This window comes from Pelophylax lessonae (assembly GCF_965119305.1).
Source record: "Pelophylax lessonae genome assembly, chromosome: 11".
NCBI lineage: Eukaryota > Metazoa > Chordata > Amphibia > Anura > Ranidae > Pelophylax > Pelophylax lessonae.
Genome location: NC_138778.1, coordinates 10072373 through 10091274, shown reverse-complemented (window position 1 = coordinate 10091274; position 18902 = coordinate 10072373). Strand labels below are relative to the sequence as shown.

Sequence of the window (18902 nt, the reverse complement as noted above, 5' to 3'; positions counted from 1 at the left end):
CATACATAAATATATATATATACTTTAACTTATTTATAGTTATTTATTATATTATAATTTATGATTTTGTGTTTGAAAAGACCTTTATCATCTCGGGTATGATAAAGTTTCAAACACAAAATCATAAATTATAATATAATAAATAACTATAAATAAGTTAAAGTATATATATATATATATATATATATATATATATATATATATATATATGTGTGTGTGTGTGTATATATATACCTATATATATATATATATATATGTATATATATATATATGTACTATATTGCACTATATTGCTGCATACAATATATTGCTGCATACAATTTCTAGTCCCCCTCCCAGCACTGTACAGATCGGTCAATACTTACAGATTGAACCTGCAGCTGGAGGTCATTTTTCTCCTGCAGAAGCTTCACCATCTTCTCTTCCAGCTCTTTCCTCTTCGCCTCCGACTTGGCCAGGCTGTCTTTGGTTTTGGCAAATTCTTCTTTCATTGCTGCCATCTCCTTCTCTGTCTCAGCACTTCGAAGCAGTGGTTTGATCTTGAAGTAGAGCTTCATCCACGGCCAGTGCTTCACATTCATGAACGCTCGGATGTTGTACTGAATTGAATAAATCGCCTCCCTGGAAAAAAAACACAATTTAAAGCAGAGTTCCGGCCTCGGGGGTGAAATTTAGATAAAAATACCCCCGGGACAGTCAGGGCTAGTACATTCCACAGTGGTCACACTTACCTTTTAGAAGAAATACTTACCTTGAAAATTTCTTCTCCAGCGCTGCCATCTCAGGTGTGGGCAGCTGAAGCCAGCGCGTCCTCTTTGGTGTCCTCTTCTCCCAGAATGCCCCTGCATCGGCCCCGTTTGTCACTTCCGGTGCGGGCGTGTCATCCCTCCACAGCTTCTGGGCATGCCCAGAAGCTGTTTAGCAGGAAATGAGGCGCCCGCACCGGAAGTGACGAGCGGGGCCAGTGCAGGCGCATTGATTCCTGGGAGCGATGACGTTCAGCTCCCAGGAATCAATGCAAGGAGGAAGTGACGGCGCGGGCCGTGGCCGCAGAGGGAAGAAGTAGAAGAAAGGTGAGTATATTTTTTTTCAATATCAAGGTAAGTAAACAAAAAAAAAAATCGTAAATATCCATTTATTTTTCAGGTGACCTAGAGAAAGCGGATGGCTCAAAATCAATTTGGTCGATTTTGAGGCCAGAACTCCGCTTTAATTGTTGGTAAAATCTGTCCAGGTAAAAAGATCATGCATACAGTGCCTTGAAAAAGTATTCGTACCCCTTGACATTTTTCACATTTTGTCATGTTACATCCAAAAACATAAATGTATTTTATTGGGATTTTATGTGATAGACCGACACAAAGTGGCACATAATTGTGAAGTGGAAGGAAAATGATAAATGGTTTTCAAAACATTTTACAAACAGTGGCGGCTGGTGCTCAAAATTTTTGGGGGGGCGCAAAAAGAAAAATGTAATAGGTATTGCTTCGCGTCAAAAAACGCAGTAAAAAATTGCGTGACTTTGAAGTCATGGTACAGGCATGGCATACGTGATGGTACAGGCATGGCACAGGTGATGGTACAGGCATGGCACAGGTGATGGTACAGGCATGGCACAGGTGATGGTACAGGCATGGCACAGGTGATGGTACAGGCATGGCACAGGTCATGGTACAGGAGAGGGTATATGCCCCCTTTCAATGCAGTGACCAGCGTACATGCCCCCTTTCAATGCAGAGACCAGTGTACATGCCCCCTTCAATACAGAGTTCAGCGTGCGTGCCCCCTTCAATGCAATGAACATTGTGCTGTGCCCCCTTCAATGCAATAAACACTGTGCTATGCCCCCTTCAATGCAATAAACACTGTGCTGTGCCCCCACAATGCAGAGTTCAGCGTGCATGCCCCCTTCAATGCAACTGTGCTGTGCCCCCTTCAATGCAATGAACAATGTGCTGTGCCCCCTTCAATGCAATAAACACTGTGCTGTGCCCCCTTCAATGCAATAAACACTGTGCCCCCTTCAATGCAATGAACACTGTGCTGTGCCCCCACAATGCAGAGTTCAGCGTGCATGCCCCCTTCAATGCAACTGTTCCGTGCCCCCATCAATGCAGAGTTCAGCGTGCGAGCCCCTTTCAATGCAGAGCGCCACAGCATTGTCCCCAATCACTGCAGAGCGCCACAGCATTGTCCCCAATGATTGCAGAGCGCCACAGCATTGTCCCCCAATGATTGCAGAGCGCCAGCATTGTCCCCCAATGATTGCAGAGCGCCACAGCTTTGTCCCCCAATGATTGCAGAGCGTCACAGCATTGTCCCCCAATGATTGCAGAGCGCCACAGCATTGTCCCCCAATGATTGCAGAGCGCCACAGCATTGTCCCCCAATGATTGCAGAGCGCCACAGCATTGTCCCCCAATGATTGCAGAGTGCCACAGCATTGTCCCCCAATGATTGCAGAGTGCGCCACAGCATCGTCCCCCAATGATTGCAGAGTGCCACAGCATTGTCCCCCAATGATTGCAGAGCGCCACAGCATTGTCCCCCAATGATTGCAGAGCGCCACAGCATTGTCCCCCAATGATTGCAGAGTGCCACAGCATTGTCCCCCAATGATTGCAGAGTGCGCCACAGCATTGTCCCCCAATGATTGCAGAGCGCCACAGCATTGTCCCCTAATGATTGCAGAGTGCCACAGCATTGTCCCCCAATGATTGCAGAGCGCCACAGCATTGTCCCCCAATGATTGCAGAGCGCCACAGCATTGTCCCCCAATGATTGCAGAGCGCCACAGCATTGTCCCCCAATGATTGCAGAGCGCCACAGCATTGTACCCCAATGATTGCAGAGTGCCACAGCTTTGTCCCCCAATGATTGCAGAGTGCCACAGCTTTGTCCCCCAATGATTGCAGAGCGCCACAGCATTGTCCCCCAATGATTGCAGAGTGCCCACAGCATTGTCCCCCAATGATTGCAGAGCGCCACAGCATTGTCCCCCAATGATTGCAGAGCGCCACAGCATTGTCCCCCAATGATTGCAGAGTGCCACAGCATTGTCCCCCAATGATTGCAGAGCGCCACAGCATTGTCCCCCAATGATTGCAGAGCGCCACAGCATTGTCCCCCAATGATTGCAGAGTGCCACAGCATTGTCCCCCAATGATTGCAGAGCGCCACAGCATTGTCCCCCAATGATTGCAGAGTGTCAGCGTGCGTGCTCCGTTCAAACTTACCTGGCGGCGGCGCGGCTCAGCTTCTTCCTCCTCTTCTGCGGCGGGTCCTTCTCCCTCGTCGTCTCGGCGGCGGGAACCGGCGGGCGGCCTCTCCTCTTCTCTGAGCGGCGGTGACGGTGAGTGATTGACGCACGCACCGGCACCGCCCCCATTGCGACGTCAGCGATATCCTGGATGATGATTGGTCCAGGCTGTAGACTGGACCAATCACAGCCAGGATATCAGAAAGTGGGGGTGTCCAACCGCAAAGACTTGCGCCCAGGATACCCCCCTACCTCCCCAGAAGGCAGCCAATCGGCGCCTCTTCTGGGAGGTAACCCCACCCCCCCCCCCAGCCACCAGTTCCTTGGGTTCAGGCCGGCGAACCCAATTTTTTTTTTGAACAACTTTATTTGTTCGTTTTGTTTTTTTTTTTTCTTTTTTTTTTTTCTTTTTTTTTTAGGGGTAGGGGGGGCGGCGCCCTGGCGCCCCCTATGCACGGGCCGCCACTGTTTACAAATAAATATGTGAAAAGTGTGGCGTGCGTTTGTTTTCCCTTACAAAAATGTATTATCTGAGGGTTAGTGGAAAGAATGCTCATCTTTATCAAGGTGGTCAGAATGCCACTCTTACAAACAGCTAAAAAGCTAATTGGTGTCATTCTGCTGGTTTTTCCAAGTGGCGTTGGGTCCAGAACTATACAGGCACCATCAGCAACCTCTGGAGGAACCCTTGAGTTCCACAGAACCCTGACTGAGAATGGCTGCTCTAGAGATTCAACTCACATATTTAGTTGAAAAAGACATATGTCCATCAAGTTCAACCAAAAGACAAAAATAAATAATAAAAATAATAATAAAAAGAGTAATAAAATAATATTAATATTATTAAAATACATAAATAAATAATGCAGAGTATATAAATAATGAATCATATTACATAAATATTAATAAATTATTACTTGCATCCTCACATCTCTTAACCCAAAACTTGATGATATTGCAGAGTATTCAGTTTAAAAGTTCCTCTCCTAATGCTCAGCCTTAAAATGAAACTACAACTTGATTTGGATGGAAACTTTCCTGTCAAATCTCTGATAGAGTATTCTCCAAACTGAATGTCGTATTTTTCAGTGCCTCAGATACTCTCTGACTCAGAGGCGTAACTAGAACCTTCAGGGCCCCGGTGCAGGAAACCATGAAGGGCCCCCCGGACCCCTGGCCAGGGCTTTTCCCTTTAATCCTGGGGCTCTTCCCACTGATCCTGGGGCCCTTTACTCTTGTTGCGGGGCCCTTTATTATGGTCCCACAGCAGGACCCTTTCACAAGTTCTGCAGTGGGCCCCCTTCCTGCCATCTTGGGGCCTCCCCACAGTGGTGGAATGCCAGGGCCCGGTCGCAACTGTGACCTTTGCGATCCTGGAAGTTAACCCACTGGTGCCAGTAGTTTTAATTTTTTGGTATTTTAATTGTATTATTTTCTATCATTTTATTTTATTTTTTTTACAATGTGACTGACTATGACTCTGTCCATTCAGAAAAGGAAGGAGCTGGTAAATTACATATTTACCGACCCCTTCCTGGTTCTCTATTGTGACACCTCCCCTGCAGCAGCCAGCAGGAGAGGGGAGGGAGCACAGTGGGGGGGCACAGTGGGGGGGAGGAGGGGGAACCAGGGGAGCACACAGGGGCCCAGAGACAGCAGAACACAAGTGAACTGGATAGGAGGAGTGGCGGGGGCAGCATACAGAGGAACCAATCTCCTCCATTTTCCTCCTGCAGCTACAGGAGGAAAAAGGAGGACAGTGATTTCTCTACCCCTGCAACCCCTGCAACCCCTGCAGTTACACCCCTGCTCTGACTCCAGAGACCTGTAGAAGGAACATCAGCCTGTTTTTATATTTGTGGATGATCTCTACCTTCTGTCCAATATCTTCTTATACTCCAGCCGCATCAAGAAGCCCCGACATAAGGCCTGTGTGCGCATAATGAGGAGGGCCAAACGGTCATCCCGCATCTCTTCTAGGGTGCCCAGGAGGCCGGCTTTAAAGAAGACCTGAGAAGGAAAACGAATATATAACCATCCAGAATGGTAAAAGAATTGTTACACAAAAGTATCCCTTATCTATGGAAAATATTATCTTATTATTAGTAAGTGCTGAAAAAGACAACCAAGCGTGACATTTCTGACTTCATTTTTAAGGGTAAATTCTGGGGCTGTTAATCTCATCATTCAACTGAGAAGTGGCAGAACGGAATGTCCCAGGCCTGATTTTCATTTTCATGAAGACAAAAAAATGTAATGTCACCAAATAATGTTAATAATAAATATTTCAGAGAGGCTTTGTTGTTACATAGTTAGTCAGGTTGAAAAAAAACACAAGTCCATCTGGTTCAACAAAAAAAAAAAAAAAACAGTATTGAAAACCCAACCATACAATCCCATATACCCGTTGTTGATCCAGAGGAAGGCGAAAATAAACCCCAGCAAAGCATGATACAATTTGCTACAGCAATGGCCAAGAAAGGCTTTGTTGTTATACGGCCACTTTGGATGACGTGTGTCACCATCACCACTGAAGGAAAATTAGAATACAAACAAATTGGGCTGAATAATATTTGAAATGGCTTCCAGAGTGTGTGAGGGTCCATTGGAGCGTTCAATGAGTGGGATGTATGAGAAGAATCCAAGAGAGAGATACATGAGGGGCATTTTTAAGAACCCTTGAGAGAAATCTACGAGAGGTCTATGAAAAAGATCCATGAGAGAAACCTATGAGGGGGAATTTTGAAATTGACCAATAATTGACCTTTATCAGGGGCCCTGTGTGGCTCTGAAATGTTGCCTTTGTATGTACCATGTGACCACGAAATCAAGCTTTGGACCCGTTTGAGGAATCCTTCAGAATCCTTCTGAATCCTCAGAAAATTACATTGGCTAAACTTAAAAGTGGTTTTATGGTTCGTGATGAAATAGCAACTGAACTAAAAGGTGTTTATTTTTGTATGCCTAAAATTCTTCCTAAATTGCAGCCTACACTCAGGGATTTCATTGGCCGGCAGATGTGTCTATTGCCCAGCAGGTAACAGTCTGGTCTCAACTATAACACATATTTCTTGCTGTGAATGTAATTAGTATTTGCAGTGAATTCAGAGCTTTGGAGTTACCTTGGTGTGTCCGAATTTATACTGCGTGTGATCAATGTCAATGGAGGCCAGGAGCTTCTCGCAGGCCTTCTTACTGTCGATGAACTGTCCCTCGGGTATGGCACTGGCGTTCAATATACGGTACCTGTGAAGTCACACAGATAGAATATGAGAACTACACCCTGGATCATTCAGCAGTATGTAACAATGTATCCCTGTAACGAGATTAACCTAATAAGGGACTTGGAGATCCACACAGGGATTGTCCAACATATCCAATGCTATCTGCAGAAGTCAGATGGTGTCCAGCCAGGCACACAAGATTGAACCATAACATGATCTTTATTGCAAAAAAATTACCTGGAAACACCCCCTTTGGGGCAGATCTGGCCATCGTATCTGTCCACCATTAATGTAGATCAAGAACTCAGCTTCATCAATGCACATATTTGCACCGCCAGGAATTTTTTAGACTGTAGCCTGGTATCTCCCTCACTTTAACCAAGTTCTCTTATTGTTATTAGGGATGATCGAACGGTTCGGGTCGACCATCGGTTCGACCCGAACATTGACTGTTCGAAATTCGGCCGAATTCCGAACTTTTTGCGGTAAAAGTTCGGAATTCGGCACCAGAACCGCCCAAAATGCAATGGGACAGGAACTGGGCTTTAAAAGCCCGTGATTGGACCAGAAACGTGAGTAAAAACCAATTGAGGGGGCAAGAGGATGATAGGAATGTGATTGGAGTGACTAGGGGGTCCAGAGGCCAATCAGTAGTGAATGCACCCCCCAGTATATAACATAGCCCCGCCAAATCTCTAGCACTGTAATATAGGGGCTGTGGAAGAGAGTGGAAGCATTTCTGTTACTCCTGCTGCAAAAGTGTCTTTTAGCAATTATTAGTGTGAGGAAAGGTATATCTAGTGTAGTTAGGGTATATTTTCCACTATAGTTAGATTCAAAAATCTAGTTTCTGTAGGGAAAGTGTTAAGTGTCAGGATGACCGTAGTGTAGTTTAGGGTGAACTGACTCTGACTGCTATGCCAGGGTGACAGAACTCATCCATGTCAGGGTGACCGCCATAGAAAAAAGATAATTTTTCTTAGAATTTTTAGTAGAGCAGGGATGGGGTTCCGCTCCTTTCTCACCTGGGCGTTTTTGTTTCAGGCGTTTATTGGGCTTTTTTGAGGACGTCTTTGGAGGCAGGCATGACATCTGAACTTCTGTGTAGGGGTATATATACACACACACACATATATATATATATATACACATACACACATATAGGTGTGAAAGTAGTAGAACCCCATCCCTGCTCTAATGAAATTATTTGCAGGGATGGGGTTCCGCTCTTTTCACACCTATATGTGTGTATGTGTGTATATGTGTATATATATATATATATATATATATACATATACATATATGTGTGTGTGTGTATATACACCTATACAGAAGTTCAGATGTTATGCCTGCCTCCAAAGACGCCCAAAAAATGCCCAATAAATGCCTGAAACAACACACCTGGGTGTTTTTGTTGCAGGCGTTTATTGGGCATTTTTTGGGCGTCTTTGGAGGCAGGCATAACATCTGAACTTCTGTATAGGGGTATATATACACACACACACACACATATATATGTATATATACACATACACACATATAGGTGTGAAAGGAGCGGAGCCACATCCCTGTAAATAATTTCATTAGCGCAGGGATGGGGTTCTGCTCCTTTCACACCTATATGTGTGTATGTGTATATATACATATATGTGTGTGTGTATATATACCCCTACACAGAAGTTCTGATGTTATGCCTGCCTCCAAAGACGCCCAAAAAATGCCCAATAAACGCCTGAAACAAAAACGCCCAGGTGTTAAAGGAGCGGAACCCCATCCCTGCTCTACTAAAAATTCTAAGAAAAATTATCTTTTTTTTCTGGTTCTGGACATGCTACAGAGCTGAAACTTCACAGATACACTTTTTAGATCCCTCAGACACTAAATCCAAAGAAATCTAATTTTTTTTTTCAATAATTTTTTCAATAATTGGCTCTCTATCAAAAAACGACAATTTTTAAGAACTTTTTTTTGTGTGATTAATAGTCCCTGGGGCATGACCCAGAACCCTAGGCACTTTTTAGGGGCATTTATTGGGTTTTAGGGCTTCAGAATGGTGTTTTTTGATTAGCGAAGATCGGGTCCCATTGATTTCAATGGGGTTCTGGAATCCGGACCCGAACTTTCGGGAAGTTCGGGTGTTCTGGTCGAACCAAACTTTTCAAAAGTTCGATCATCCCTAATTGTTATCCTCCAGATTAAAGTTTGAAGACACCCAGCCTTACCTTTGCTTGAAATCTGCGTAGCTAATCCTGTTAGGAAATCCCTTCCTGCAAATTCGGATTCCCTCAAGCACACCGTTACATCTCAGCTGATGAAGTACGAGATGATGGTCCATAGCACCTGACAGGCACACAGTGACAAACAATCTATAGAAGCAGTGCATTTTGGGACTGGTCTTGGCATCTCTAGCACACAGACACACACGGCATACCTGGTGTTTTAGTCTCATTAGGGATAAGGCACCTTACAAAATGGGGATGAGTGCTCCTCAGGTTAGACATCAGTTTGTTGAGGTTCTCCTGCAAATTTGAAAAAGGCTTTATCTCCAGCAATCACTCTACAATTTGTTTTTCCTTCTAAATCTCTAGAGGAAACCCCAAATTTACACATTAAGCCTACCCCCCCCTCCTCCTTTTGATTGATTCACAATCATTATTTATTTTAAGCTTAAAGCGGAGTTCCGGCCACAGAATCCTTTTTTTTTTTTTAATGTCCCCTAAACAGTGACCCTTCGACCTCTATACATCCGCTAATCCTGTTTCATACATTGTAATAATATGTTTGCAAGCATGAAATCTTACTTTATAAAAATTATTGTGAGCGCCGCCATCTTTGTCCTGGAAACGCCGAGTCAGTTGTGGGGAAATGTCTGCCCTGCTTCCTGGTTGTAGTGGGCGGAGGCCGGTGAATCCAGCGCGAAATCTCGCGCATGTCCAGTACTATGCGATCGGCATAGTGTTTGTTTCCATAGGGACCGCAGCGTCCGCACTGTGCTCCGCCTAACAGGAAATGACGCTCCCAGGACGTATTGCGGGACAGGAAGTGACGGCGCGGCCCGCGCGGCCGAGGAAGGAGGAAGTGGATGGTAAGGTGAGTATATTATGCTCTCTAATAAGGTAAGTTAAAAAAAAAAAAAAAAAGGCCGGGAATATCCAATTATTGCTCAGGTAAGGATAAGGAAGCGAATGCCATAAAATCTACAGGCATGATTTTGTGGCCGCAACTCTGCTTTAAACTGTACAAAGCTGCACACACATCCGAATTCTTGGCTTTTTATCCAAATTGGCCGGTGTGCGGAGATTTCCTCTAATTCCTTTATGAAAAAAAACATTGTCTTTTACGTTTTCATAAGAGGATCAGATCAGATTACCCTGAAAAGCGCTGACACAGTCTGAAAAGATGATCCCTTCTTCTTTGCTCCTTTCTTGGTTCCCTCGCCTAGAAGAGACAAATGTGTAACATTTACTAAGAATGGTTTTCTAAAAATAAAACAATTCCAGTGTTTTTTGGACCTTAGGACTCCATCCTATATAGGAACAGCAATGTATAAGGGCTCTTTCACACAGTATCTCCGTCGGACGGACTCCGTTTTTCTCAGCGGGGGATTGATCCGCAGATCCTCCTCTGAGCAGGAGAATGACAGCTGTCATCCGTACTGTGTGCGGAGATACAGCTGTCAGAGCCCCATACATCTCTATGGGGGAATCGGATGAGAATGGACCATCGGTCCGTTCTCATCCGATCCCATCCGATCCGATCTGCTGGACGGATGGAAAATAGGGTCCAGATTTGACGGATCGGATCGAATGTCAGCTGACATGTCTCCGCTGACATCCGATGCCCCATAGGGAAGCATGGGGGGACCGGTTCAGATCTGCTAAAAAAACGTACAGGCAGATCTGAACGGTCCGCCTGTGTGAAAGAGCCCTAATATAGGTGAACATATTTTACAAACATATTGGGGTTGATTTACTAAAACTGGAGAGTGCCAAATCTTGTGCAGCTGTGAATGGTAGCCAATCAGCTTCTAACGTCAGCTTGTTCAATTAACCACTTAAGCCCCGGAGGATTGGCTGCTCAAAGACCAGGCCTTATTTTGCGATTCGGCACTGCGTGACTTTAACGGACAATTGCGTGGTCGTGCGACGATGTATCTAAATGAAATTGACGACCTTTTTCCCCATAAACAGAGCTTTCTTATGGTGGTATTTGATCACCTGTGCGATTTTTACTTTTTGCGCTATAAACAAAAAAAGAGCGACAATTTTGAAAAAAATTAAATTTTTCAAATTTTTTACATGAAATTCTCAAAAAAAAAAAAATGTAAAAATCAAACATTTTTTAACATTTTAGGCCAATTTTTTTTCTGCTACATATTTTTGGTAAAAAAAATCGCAAGAAGCGTATTTTGATCGGTTTGCGCAAAAGTTATTGCGTTTACTAACTACGGGAAAAAATTATGTAATTTTTATTGTTTTTTTTTTTAACTAGTAATGGCGGCGATCTGCGATTTTTTTTGCGGGACTGCGACATTGCGGCGGACAGATCGGACCCTTGACTGACATTTTTGACACTTTTGGGGGTACCAGTGACATTACTACAGTAATCAGTGCTATAAATATGCACTGTTACTGTAAAATTGGCACTGGCAGGGAAGGGGTTAACTTTATTGGTGAGCAGGGGGTTAAGTGTGTCCCTAGGGGTGTGATTCTAACTATCAGGGGGCGTGGCTTGTTAGATCATCAGGCAGACATACGATCCTACATAGCAGGATCTCATAGCCTCAGTGATGATCTAAGGGAGAATGACGGACGGCTGTGTTTACATCAGCCGTCTGTCTTTCTCCCTCTCCTGCGGGAGATCGCGAGTGGCTGGCAGACATCGGAAGCCGCCGGTCACACGCGCGGGGATGTCAGTGAACGAGCGGGGGGGAGCGCGCCTTGCCGGTGGGACGCGCTCGCCCCCTACAGGCTCGTGGGCGAGTGACGTACCCATACGTCACTTTGCCCAGGAGAGGCTGACTGCCGCAGCATATAGTCATGCGGCAGTCAGCAAGTGGTTAAAGTATAAATCACACCTGGGTGCTCTGGAATCACGGGTAGAATCGGGGCGATTCTGCTCTTGGTTTCAGAATCGCAGCAAAACGTGGGACATGTTTGCAATAGCACCGCAATCTTTGCATCATTTTGGGGCGATAAATCACGCTGCAAATGCAACGCGCGAAGCTTGTTGATCAAAAAAGAGCAGGGGCTTCTTTTCGACTACAGCGTCACACGTTACGATTTGTTTCAATTGCAGCGTGATTTATTGTGCGACAACCACAGCAAAATCGCACTGCGATTAGGGTGCCATTAACCACTTTACCACCGGAGGATTTTGCTGTCTTACGTCCAGGCCACTTTTTGCGATTCGGCGCTGTGCGACTTTAACTGACAATTGCGCGGTCGTGCGACGCCGTACCAAAACAAAATTTACGTCCTTTTTTTCCCACAAACAGAGCTTTCTTTTGGTGGTATTTGATCACCTGTGCGATTTTTACTTTTTGCGCTATAAACAAAAAAAAAGCATTTATTTTGAAAAATAACAATATTTTTAACATTTTTTTATATGAAATTCCCCCCCCCCCCCCCCCAAAAAAATGTAAAAATCTAAATTTTTTTAAATTTTTGGTCAATTTGTTTTCTGCTACCTATGTTTGGTAAAAAAAAATCACAATAGGCGTATTTTGATTGGTTTGCGCAAAAGTTATTGCGTTTACTAACTAAGGGAATGAAATGATTTCTGTCATTTTTGTTGTTGTTTTTTTTTTTAACGAGTAATGGCGGCGATCTGCGATTTTTTTTTGCAGGACTGCGACATTGCGGCGGACAGATCGGACCCTTGACTGACATTTTTGACACTTTTTGGGGTACCAGTGACATTACTGCAGTAATCAGTGCTATAAATATGCACTGTTACTGTAAAAATGACACTGGCAGGGAAGGGGTTAATTTTATTGGAGAGGGAGGGGTTAATGTATGCCTGGTGCTTACTGACATGTGTGGGGGGAGGGGACTGAGTGACACAGGGACAGATCGCAGGTTCACCTATGCTGAACACTGCAATCTGTCACTGTCTGTCATTTAGGAGATCCGCCCGCTCTGTTTACACAAGGGAGCGGATCTCCAAACTCGATTCCCCGACGATTGGGGAAGAGCAGCGGCGATCACCGCCACTCCTCCCCTGGCCCGACTCCCGCTGTGACTGAAAACAGGGGAAGGAGTCCAGCGACAATAACGAGCCACTTTGCCGCAGTACAGTCAACGTGATTGGTCGGCAAGTGGTTAAGTAATGGCATTAAAAACACGTCCCGTTTTTCCCCTGATTCTGCCCTCAATTCCGGAACACCCAGGTGTGAATGTAGCCTGAAGGCAAAACTTTTTTTTTTTGGGGGGGCTTTGGATAGAGTGGAGAGGGTTTGGAACACCTGTCAGTATTTATTGCTTCCTGTGCCACACTGTTAAGTAGATTCATCAGATGAGGGGAAAAAATCTGGCAGGGGTTATTATAACCCCTTCCTTACTCTATGCAAAATGAAAAAAGAAAAACATTTTGCTTATCGTTCTACTTTATGCTTTAAGCAAAAAAAAAAAAAACCTGGAAGCCAATGGTTTTTATGCACAGCTGCCCCAGATTTTGCACTTTCCAGTTTCAGTAAATCTCCCCCATTGTGTTCCTGATCCTCAAGAGTGTCCTTCACCAACGGAAGTAATACCCCGTACACACGCGTCGATAGTTCGCCGTGAATTTTCGGCCAACGTCCGATCGGCCGATTTTCGGCTTGTTAGTATGATGCTTTCGACAACCGACTCCGACTTTTCGGCCGAATAAAATCTGGTGTGCAAGCTATAAAATTTTTGTTGGCCGTCAACACAACGGCCGATTTCCCATCAGTCAGTACAGATTTCGGCAGACAAAAATCTGATGAGCAAGACTGGGCATGCTCAGAGAAGAAAAAACACACGGAAAGTAAACCAGCACATGATATCACTTCTGAAGTTGATTTTTGTTGGCCGAGAAAATTTGTGTGCAGTCTAGGCACATTCCAACAAAACACAACTCTGGACAAAAGACGGCCGATTGGTCGGCCGATAATCGTTGTGTGTGTACGAAGCATAAGTTTAGTTCAGTAGACAGCAACTAAAGGAGAAGTTCCCACTCACGAGGTTTTACAGTACCTGGCTCAGCTCTTGTCATCAAAGCCTCATACTCTCCTATAAATGGATAAGTATCCTCCACCCAAAACTCGCTCATTGCTTTGTGCACTGGTCCAAATCATTTGGTGGGGGGGGGGGGGGGGGAATATGGCGTGGGGTGTTATTTTTCAGGGGTTGGGCTTGACCCCTTAGTTCCAGGGAAGGGAACCCTTAAGGCGTCAGCATACTAAGACATTTTGGACAATTTCATGCTCCCAAATTTGTGGGAACAGTTTGGAGATGGCCCCTTCCTGTTCCAACATCACCAGTGCACAAAGCAAGGTTAATAAAGACATGTATGAGCAAGTTCATGGTGGGGTAACTTGTTTGGCCTGCACAGAGTCCTAAACTCAACCCAATACAGTAGAGCACCTTTGGGATAAATTAGAGTGGAGACTGCGAGCCAGGCCGTCTTGACCACATCAGTGCCTGACCTCCCCAAGTGCGCTTATGGAAGAATGGTCAAACATTTCCATAGACACACTCTTAAACTTTGCGGACCGCCTTCCCAGAAATGCTAAAGCTGTTTTATCTGCAAAGGGTGGGCCAACTCAATATTGAACCCATTGGACTAAGGCTGGGATGCCATTAAAGTTCATGTGCGTATTAAGGCAGGTGTCCCAATACTTTTGACAATATTGTGTATGTCAGGTGATGGGCCATGAAAGCTATTATCTATATTTGGGAAACAAAACCTAAGCACTCTTTAGATAAATGGAGCAGGTGGCTCTGGGAACTTGGAACTATATTCGAATGCAAGTGGAGCCCAAAGGTTTACCTTAAGGCTTATGTGATATTTGTTTCCAATGCATTGAGGAAGTGTGATAGGTCTGCGGTTCATATTTTGCACTGGGCCACAGAGACATATATTGAGATAAAGAATTATTTTCCAAGTATGCATTACTTTCTGTCATGTCAATATAATTGGCCTCCTGTAGATAGCACCGCCATTGAGAGTTACCGAGTGACCAGAATAACAGCCACAGCTATAGTAAAAACAACAGTGGTACCCAATTAAACATTTACCTGCGTCAACTGCAGGATAGGTGGCATACAGATTGGACAAAATCTTCATGGACGATTTCTGGTAGAGTCCCACCACAGTTTCATTCAGAGGGTCCTTGTTCTTCTCCAGCCAACCCTTGATGTTGTAGTCCACCGTCCCAGCATAGTGGATGAGGGAGAAGTGAGCCTCGGCTTTTCCTTTGGCCACTTTTGGCTTCTGGAAATTGCTGGACTTGCCCAGATGTTGGTCATGCAACTTGTTTTTAAAGGAAGTGTCAGTCGCCTTGGGAAACATGCACTCCTCTTCCAGGATGGAGAAGATGCCCATTGGCTAGTTGAGGAAATCAGCATTAACATTTTTCTAAGGATGTAGTCATTGGATAATAATAATAGCCACCTACCTAGGTGAATATACTTACCTTCTCAATAAGCTCAATGCAGGCTGCCAAGTCCATGCCAAAGTCAATGAATTCCCACTCAATTCCTTCCTTCTTGTATTCCTCTTGTTCAAGTACAAACATGTGGTGGTTGAAGAACTGCTGTAGCTTCTCATTAGTGAAGTTGATACAAAGCTGTTCCAAGCTGTTGAACTAAATGAAATTATATATCTTAATGATATTGAGTCTGTGAATCTGAAAAACTTTATGTATAGCGGTATATATTACATTTTACGGCCTGTGACAGCGTACCGTGACTTCTGGATTGTCACCAAAATACCATTGCTAAGTATGTCTGGAGGCTTCCTTCAGATGTGCAAATGTACCAAATCCACAAATACCCTGAAACTAGATAACACCCTCTTCCCGCACACTGTGTTATTTTGATCGGCAGGTCACCCTCCCTGGCAATCAGGGCTGGTAATCTGGTTTATATAAATTTTGTGTGGGTATAAAATAGGACCTCTATCTGAAATAAAATGATTCTGTATTTTCTAAATAAAAGTGTGAAATATCCTTACAAAGAGGGAACTTATAGGGAATGAGTTCCTCCGTTCACAGAGTGAAAAAAGAGTTAACCTAAAAATGGTTAGGGTCAAGTACTAGTAATGGTAAACATATGGCAATATATAGGATAACTAGTGCTTAGAAGAATGGTATTGTCAAAGTGACAGGCATAGATTCCCGAGGGGAGGAATATCTAGGGATTTAAAGATATGAGAGGCATGAATGAGTATATTCATAAAGGGTACAGCGCTGGTAGACAAGTCCCACTCTTCAAAGGGAGTCAGGTGATATATGGAGAAGCAGAAACAGATGGAATTTGTGAAAAGATCCAAACAGAACCACCACCAACACCAAACATACTGCCTCTTACCCCAAGGTGTGGAACCCCTAATACGGGGGGTGTGGACACCCCCTGATGACGTCATCACTGATGAAACGCGTAGAGAAGAGACCGGAAGTGTGACATCATCGCACACCCGGACATAGCAGACATCTTTTTGGTTGGAAACAATTGGTTTCCAAGTTACAAATGTTATTTGTCATCCGACCAAATGTGAGTTTCTATAGGCAAGGCATATAGTGTCCCACCTCCTACAGGCGGGGCAAAGAGAGTCCCATCTCTCATAGGCAGGGCATAGAGTGTTCAACTTTCTTTGGGCAGCATATAGAGTGCAGGTTATATAGGGTATATAGTGTTTCACCTTCTGTAAGTAGGGCATAAATGGTTCCACCTCTTATAGGCAGAGTATAGAATTTCCTATCTCCCAAAGGCAAGGCATAGGGTGTACTACCACCTATAGACAGGGCTCAGGGTATCCCATCCATTATAGGCAGGATATAGAGTGTCCCACCTTCTTAAGGCAGGAGCCAGGGCATAGAGTGCCCTACCTCCTAATGGAAGGGTGTGTAGAGTTTCCCCTCCTAAATGTACAGTATAAGGGTTCCACCTTTTATAAACAGGTCATATAGTGTCCCACCACCTATAAGCAGGGCATTACCCAGAAGTCTGTTGCCCCCCCCCCCCCGCACATTAATAGAAAATACATGTATATAATAAAGTACTAAATAGATAAGCAGTTGTTTGTTTTGATACCAACCTCAAATATTTCAAATCCGGCAATATCCAGCACACCAATGAAATGCTGTCTGGGGAGTTTGGTATCGAGTTGCTGGTTGATACGGGTCACCATCCACAAGAACAGCTTCTCATAGATGGACTTGGCAAGTGCATTTACATTTTGGTGCACCTGGATACAAAAAAGGTTTAATGCTGGTGTGGTCACCAGTAACAAGGGAGACAGATGAAGATGGTACCAACTCTGTATGGTAAAACCTACCTGCTCTGGAGTCTGCCCCTTAGTTACATACTCATTCCCCACCTTCACCCGAGGGAAGCAGAGCGCCTTCAGCAAGTCCGAAGAATTCAACCCCATGAGGTACGCCGTTTTATCGGCCACTGGAATACAGAGCTGTCTCTTTAAAAGCCATTCCCGAGAAGCAGTGAAAAAAATGATAGTCAATCACATTCAGATTTCCTTTGTGGCATTGGAATGTTTATGACATTGGGTGTGCCATATTACAAATCAGGCGCATTGAATAACCACCAAAAAAATCGTTTTCTAAGGTTACAAAAACTTTACTACCTCCCAATGACTGCGTAGAAGATCATACAGAGTGGATAGATAGATAGATAGATAGATAGATAGATAGATAGATAGATAGATAGATAGATAGATAGATGGATAGATGGATAGATGGATAGATGGATAGATGGATAGATGGATAGATGGATAGATGGATAGATGGATAGATGGATAGATGGATAGATGGATAGATGGATAGATGGATAGATAGATAGATAGATAGATAGATAGATAGATAGATAGATAGATAGATAGATAGATAGATAGATAGAGTTACTTGCGAAAGTATTTGGCCCCCTTGAACTTTGCGACCTTTTGCCACATTTCAGGCTTCAAACATAAAGATATAAAACTGTAATTTTTTGTGAAGAATCAACAAGTGGGACACAATCATGAAGTGGAACGAAATTTATTGGATATTTCAAATATTGTTAACAAATAAAAAACTAAAAAATTGGGCGTGCAAAATTATTCAGCCCCTTTACTTTCAGTGCAGCAAACTCTCCAGAAGTTCAGTGAGGATCTCTGAATGATCCAATGTTGACCTAAATGAATAATGATGATAAATAGAATCCACCTGTGTGTAATCAAGTCTCCTTATAAATGCACCTGCACTATGATAGTCTCAAAGGTCCGTTTAAAGCGCAGAGAGCATCATGAAGAACAAGGAACACACCAGGCAGGTCCGAGATACTGTTGTGGAGAAGTTTAAAGCTGGATTTGGATACAAAAAGATTTCCCAAGCTTTAAACATCCCAAGGAGCACTGTGCAAGCGATAATATTGAAATGGAAGGAGTATCAGACCACTGCAAATCTAAGAAGACCTGGCCGTCCCTCTAAACTTTCAGCTCATACAAGGAGAAGACTGATCAGAGATGCAGCCAAGAGGCCCATGATCACTCTGGATGAACTGCAGAGATCTACAGCTGAGGTGGGAGACTCTGTCCATAGGACAACAATCAGTCGTATACTGTACAAATCTGGCCTTTATGGAAGAGTGGCAAGAAGAAAGCCATTTCTTAAAGATATCCATAAAAAGTGTTCTTTAAAGTTTGCCACAAGCCACCTGGGAGACACCAAACATGTGGAAGAAGGTGCTCTGGTCAGATGAAACCAAAATCGAACTTTTTGGCAACAATGCAAAACGTTATGTTTGGCGTAAAAGCAACACAGCTCATCACCCTGAACACACCATCCCCACTGTCAAACATGGTGGTGGCAGCATCATGGTTTGGGCCTGCTTTTCTTCAGCAGGGACAGGGAAGATGGTTAAAATTGATGGGAAGATGGATGGAGCCAAATACAGGACCATTCTGGAAGAAAACCTGATGGAGTCTGCAAAAGACCTGAGACTGGGACGGAGATTTGTCTTCCAACAAGACAATGATGCAAAACATAAAGCAAAATCTACAATGGAATGGTTCACAAATAAACATATCCAGGTGTTAGAATGGCCAAGTCAAAGTCCAGACCTGAATCCAATTGAGAATCTGTGGAAAGAACTGAAAACTGCTGTTCACAAAAACTCTCCATCCAACCTCACTGAGCTCGAGCTGTTTTGCAAGGAGGAATGGGCAAAAATTTCAGTCTC

The 18902-nt window shown here is 44.0% G+C and overlaps 1 protein-coding gene across 1 annotated transcript in view; it reads right to left on the bottom strand.

Moving 5' to 3' along the window:
• The window catches only part of LOC309567091 (myosin-3), a 76948-nt gene that overhangs the window by 32020 nt on the left and 26026 nt on the right, over positions 1-18902 (bottom strand). Inside the window, exons 11-20 of the mRNA XM_082272415.1 lie at positions 17005-17123; positions 16765-16914; positions 15143-15313; positions 14745-15054; positions 9854-9921; positions 8915-9002; positions 8706-8823; positions 6382-6505; positions 5133-5269; positions 366-621 (exon numbers count right to left, since the gene is read on the bottom strand). Of these exons, the coding sequence (XP_082128541.1) occupies positions 366-621; positions 5133-5269; positions 6382-6505; positions 8706-8823; positions 8915-9002; positions 9854-9921; positions 14745-15054; positions 15143-15313; positions 16765-16914; positions 17005-17123 (1541 nt within the window). The remainder of the gene's footprint in view (positions 1-365; positions 622-5132; positions 5270-6381; positions 6506-8705; positions 8824-8914; positions 9003-9853; positions 9922-14744; positions 15055-15142; positions 15314-16764; positions 16915-17004; positions 17124-18902) is intronic.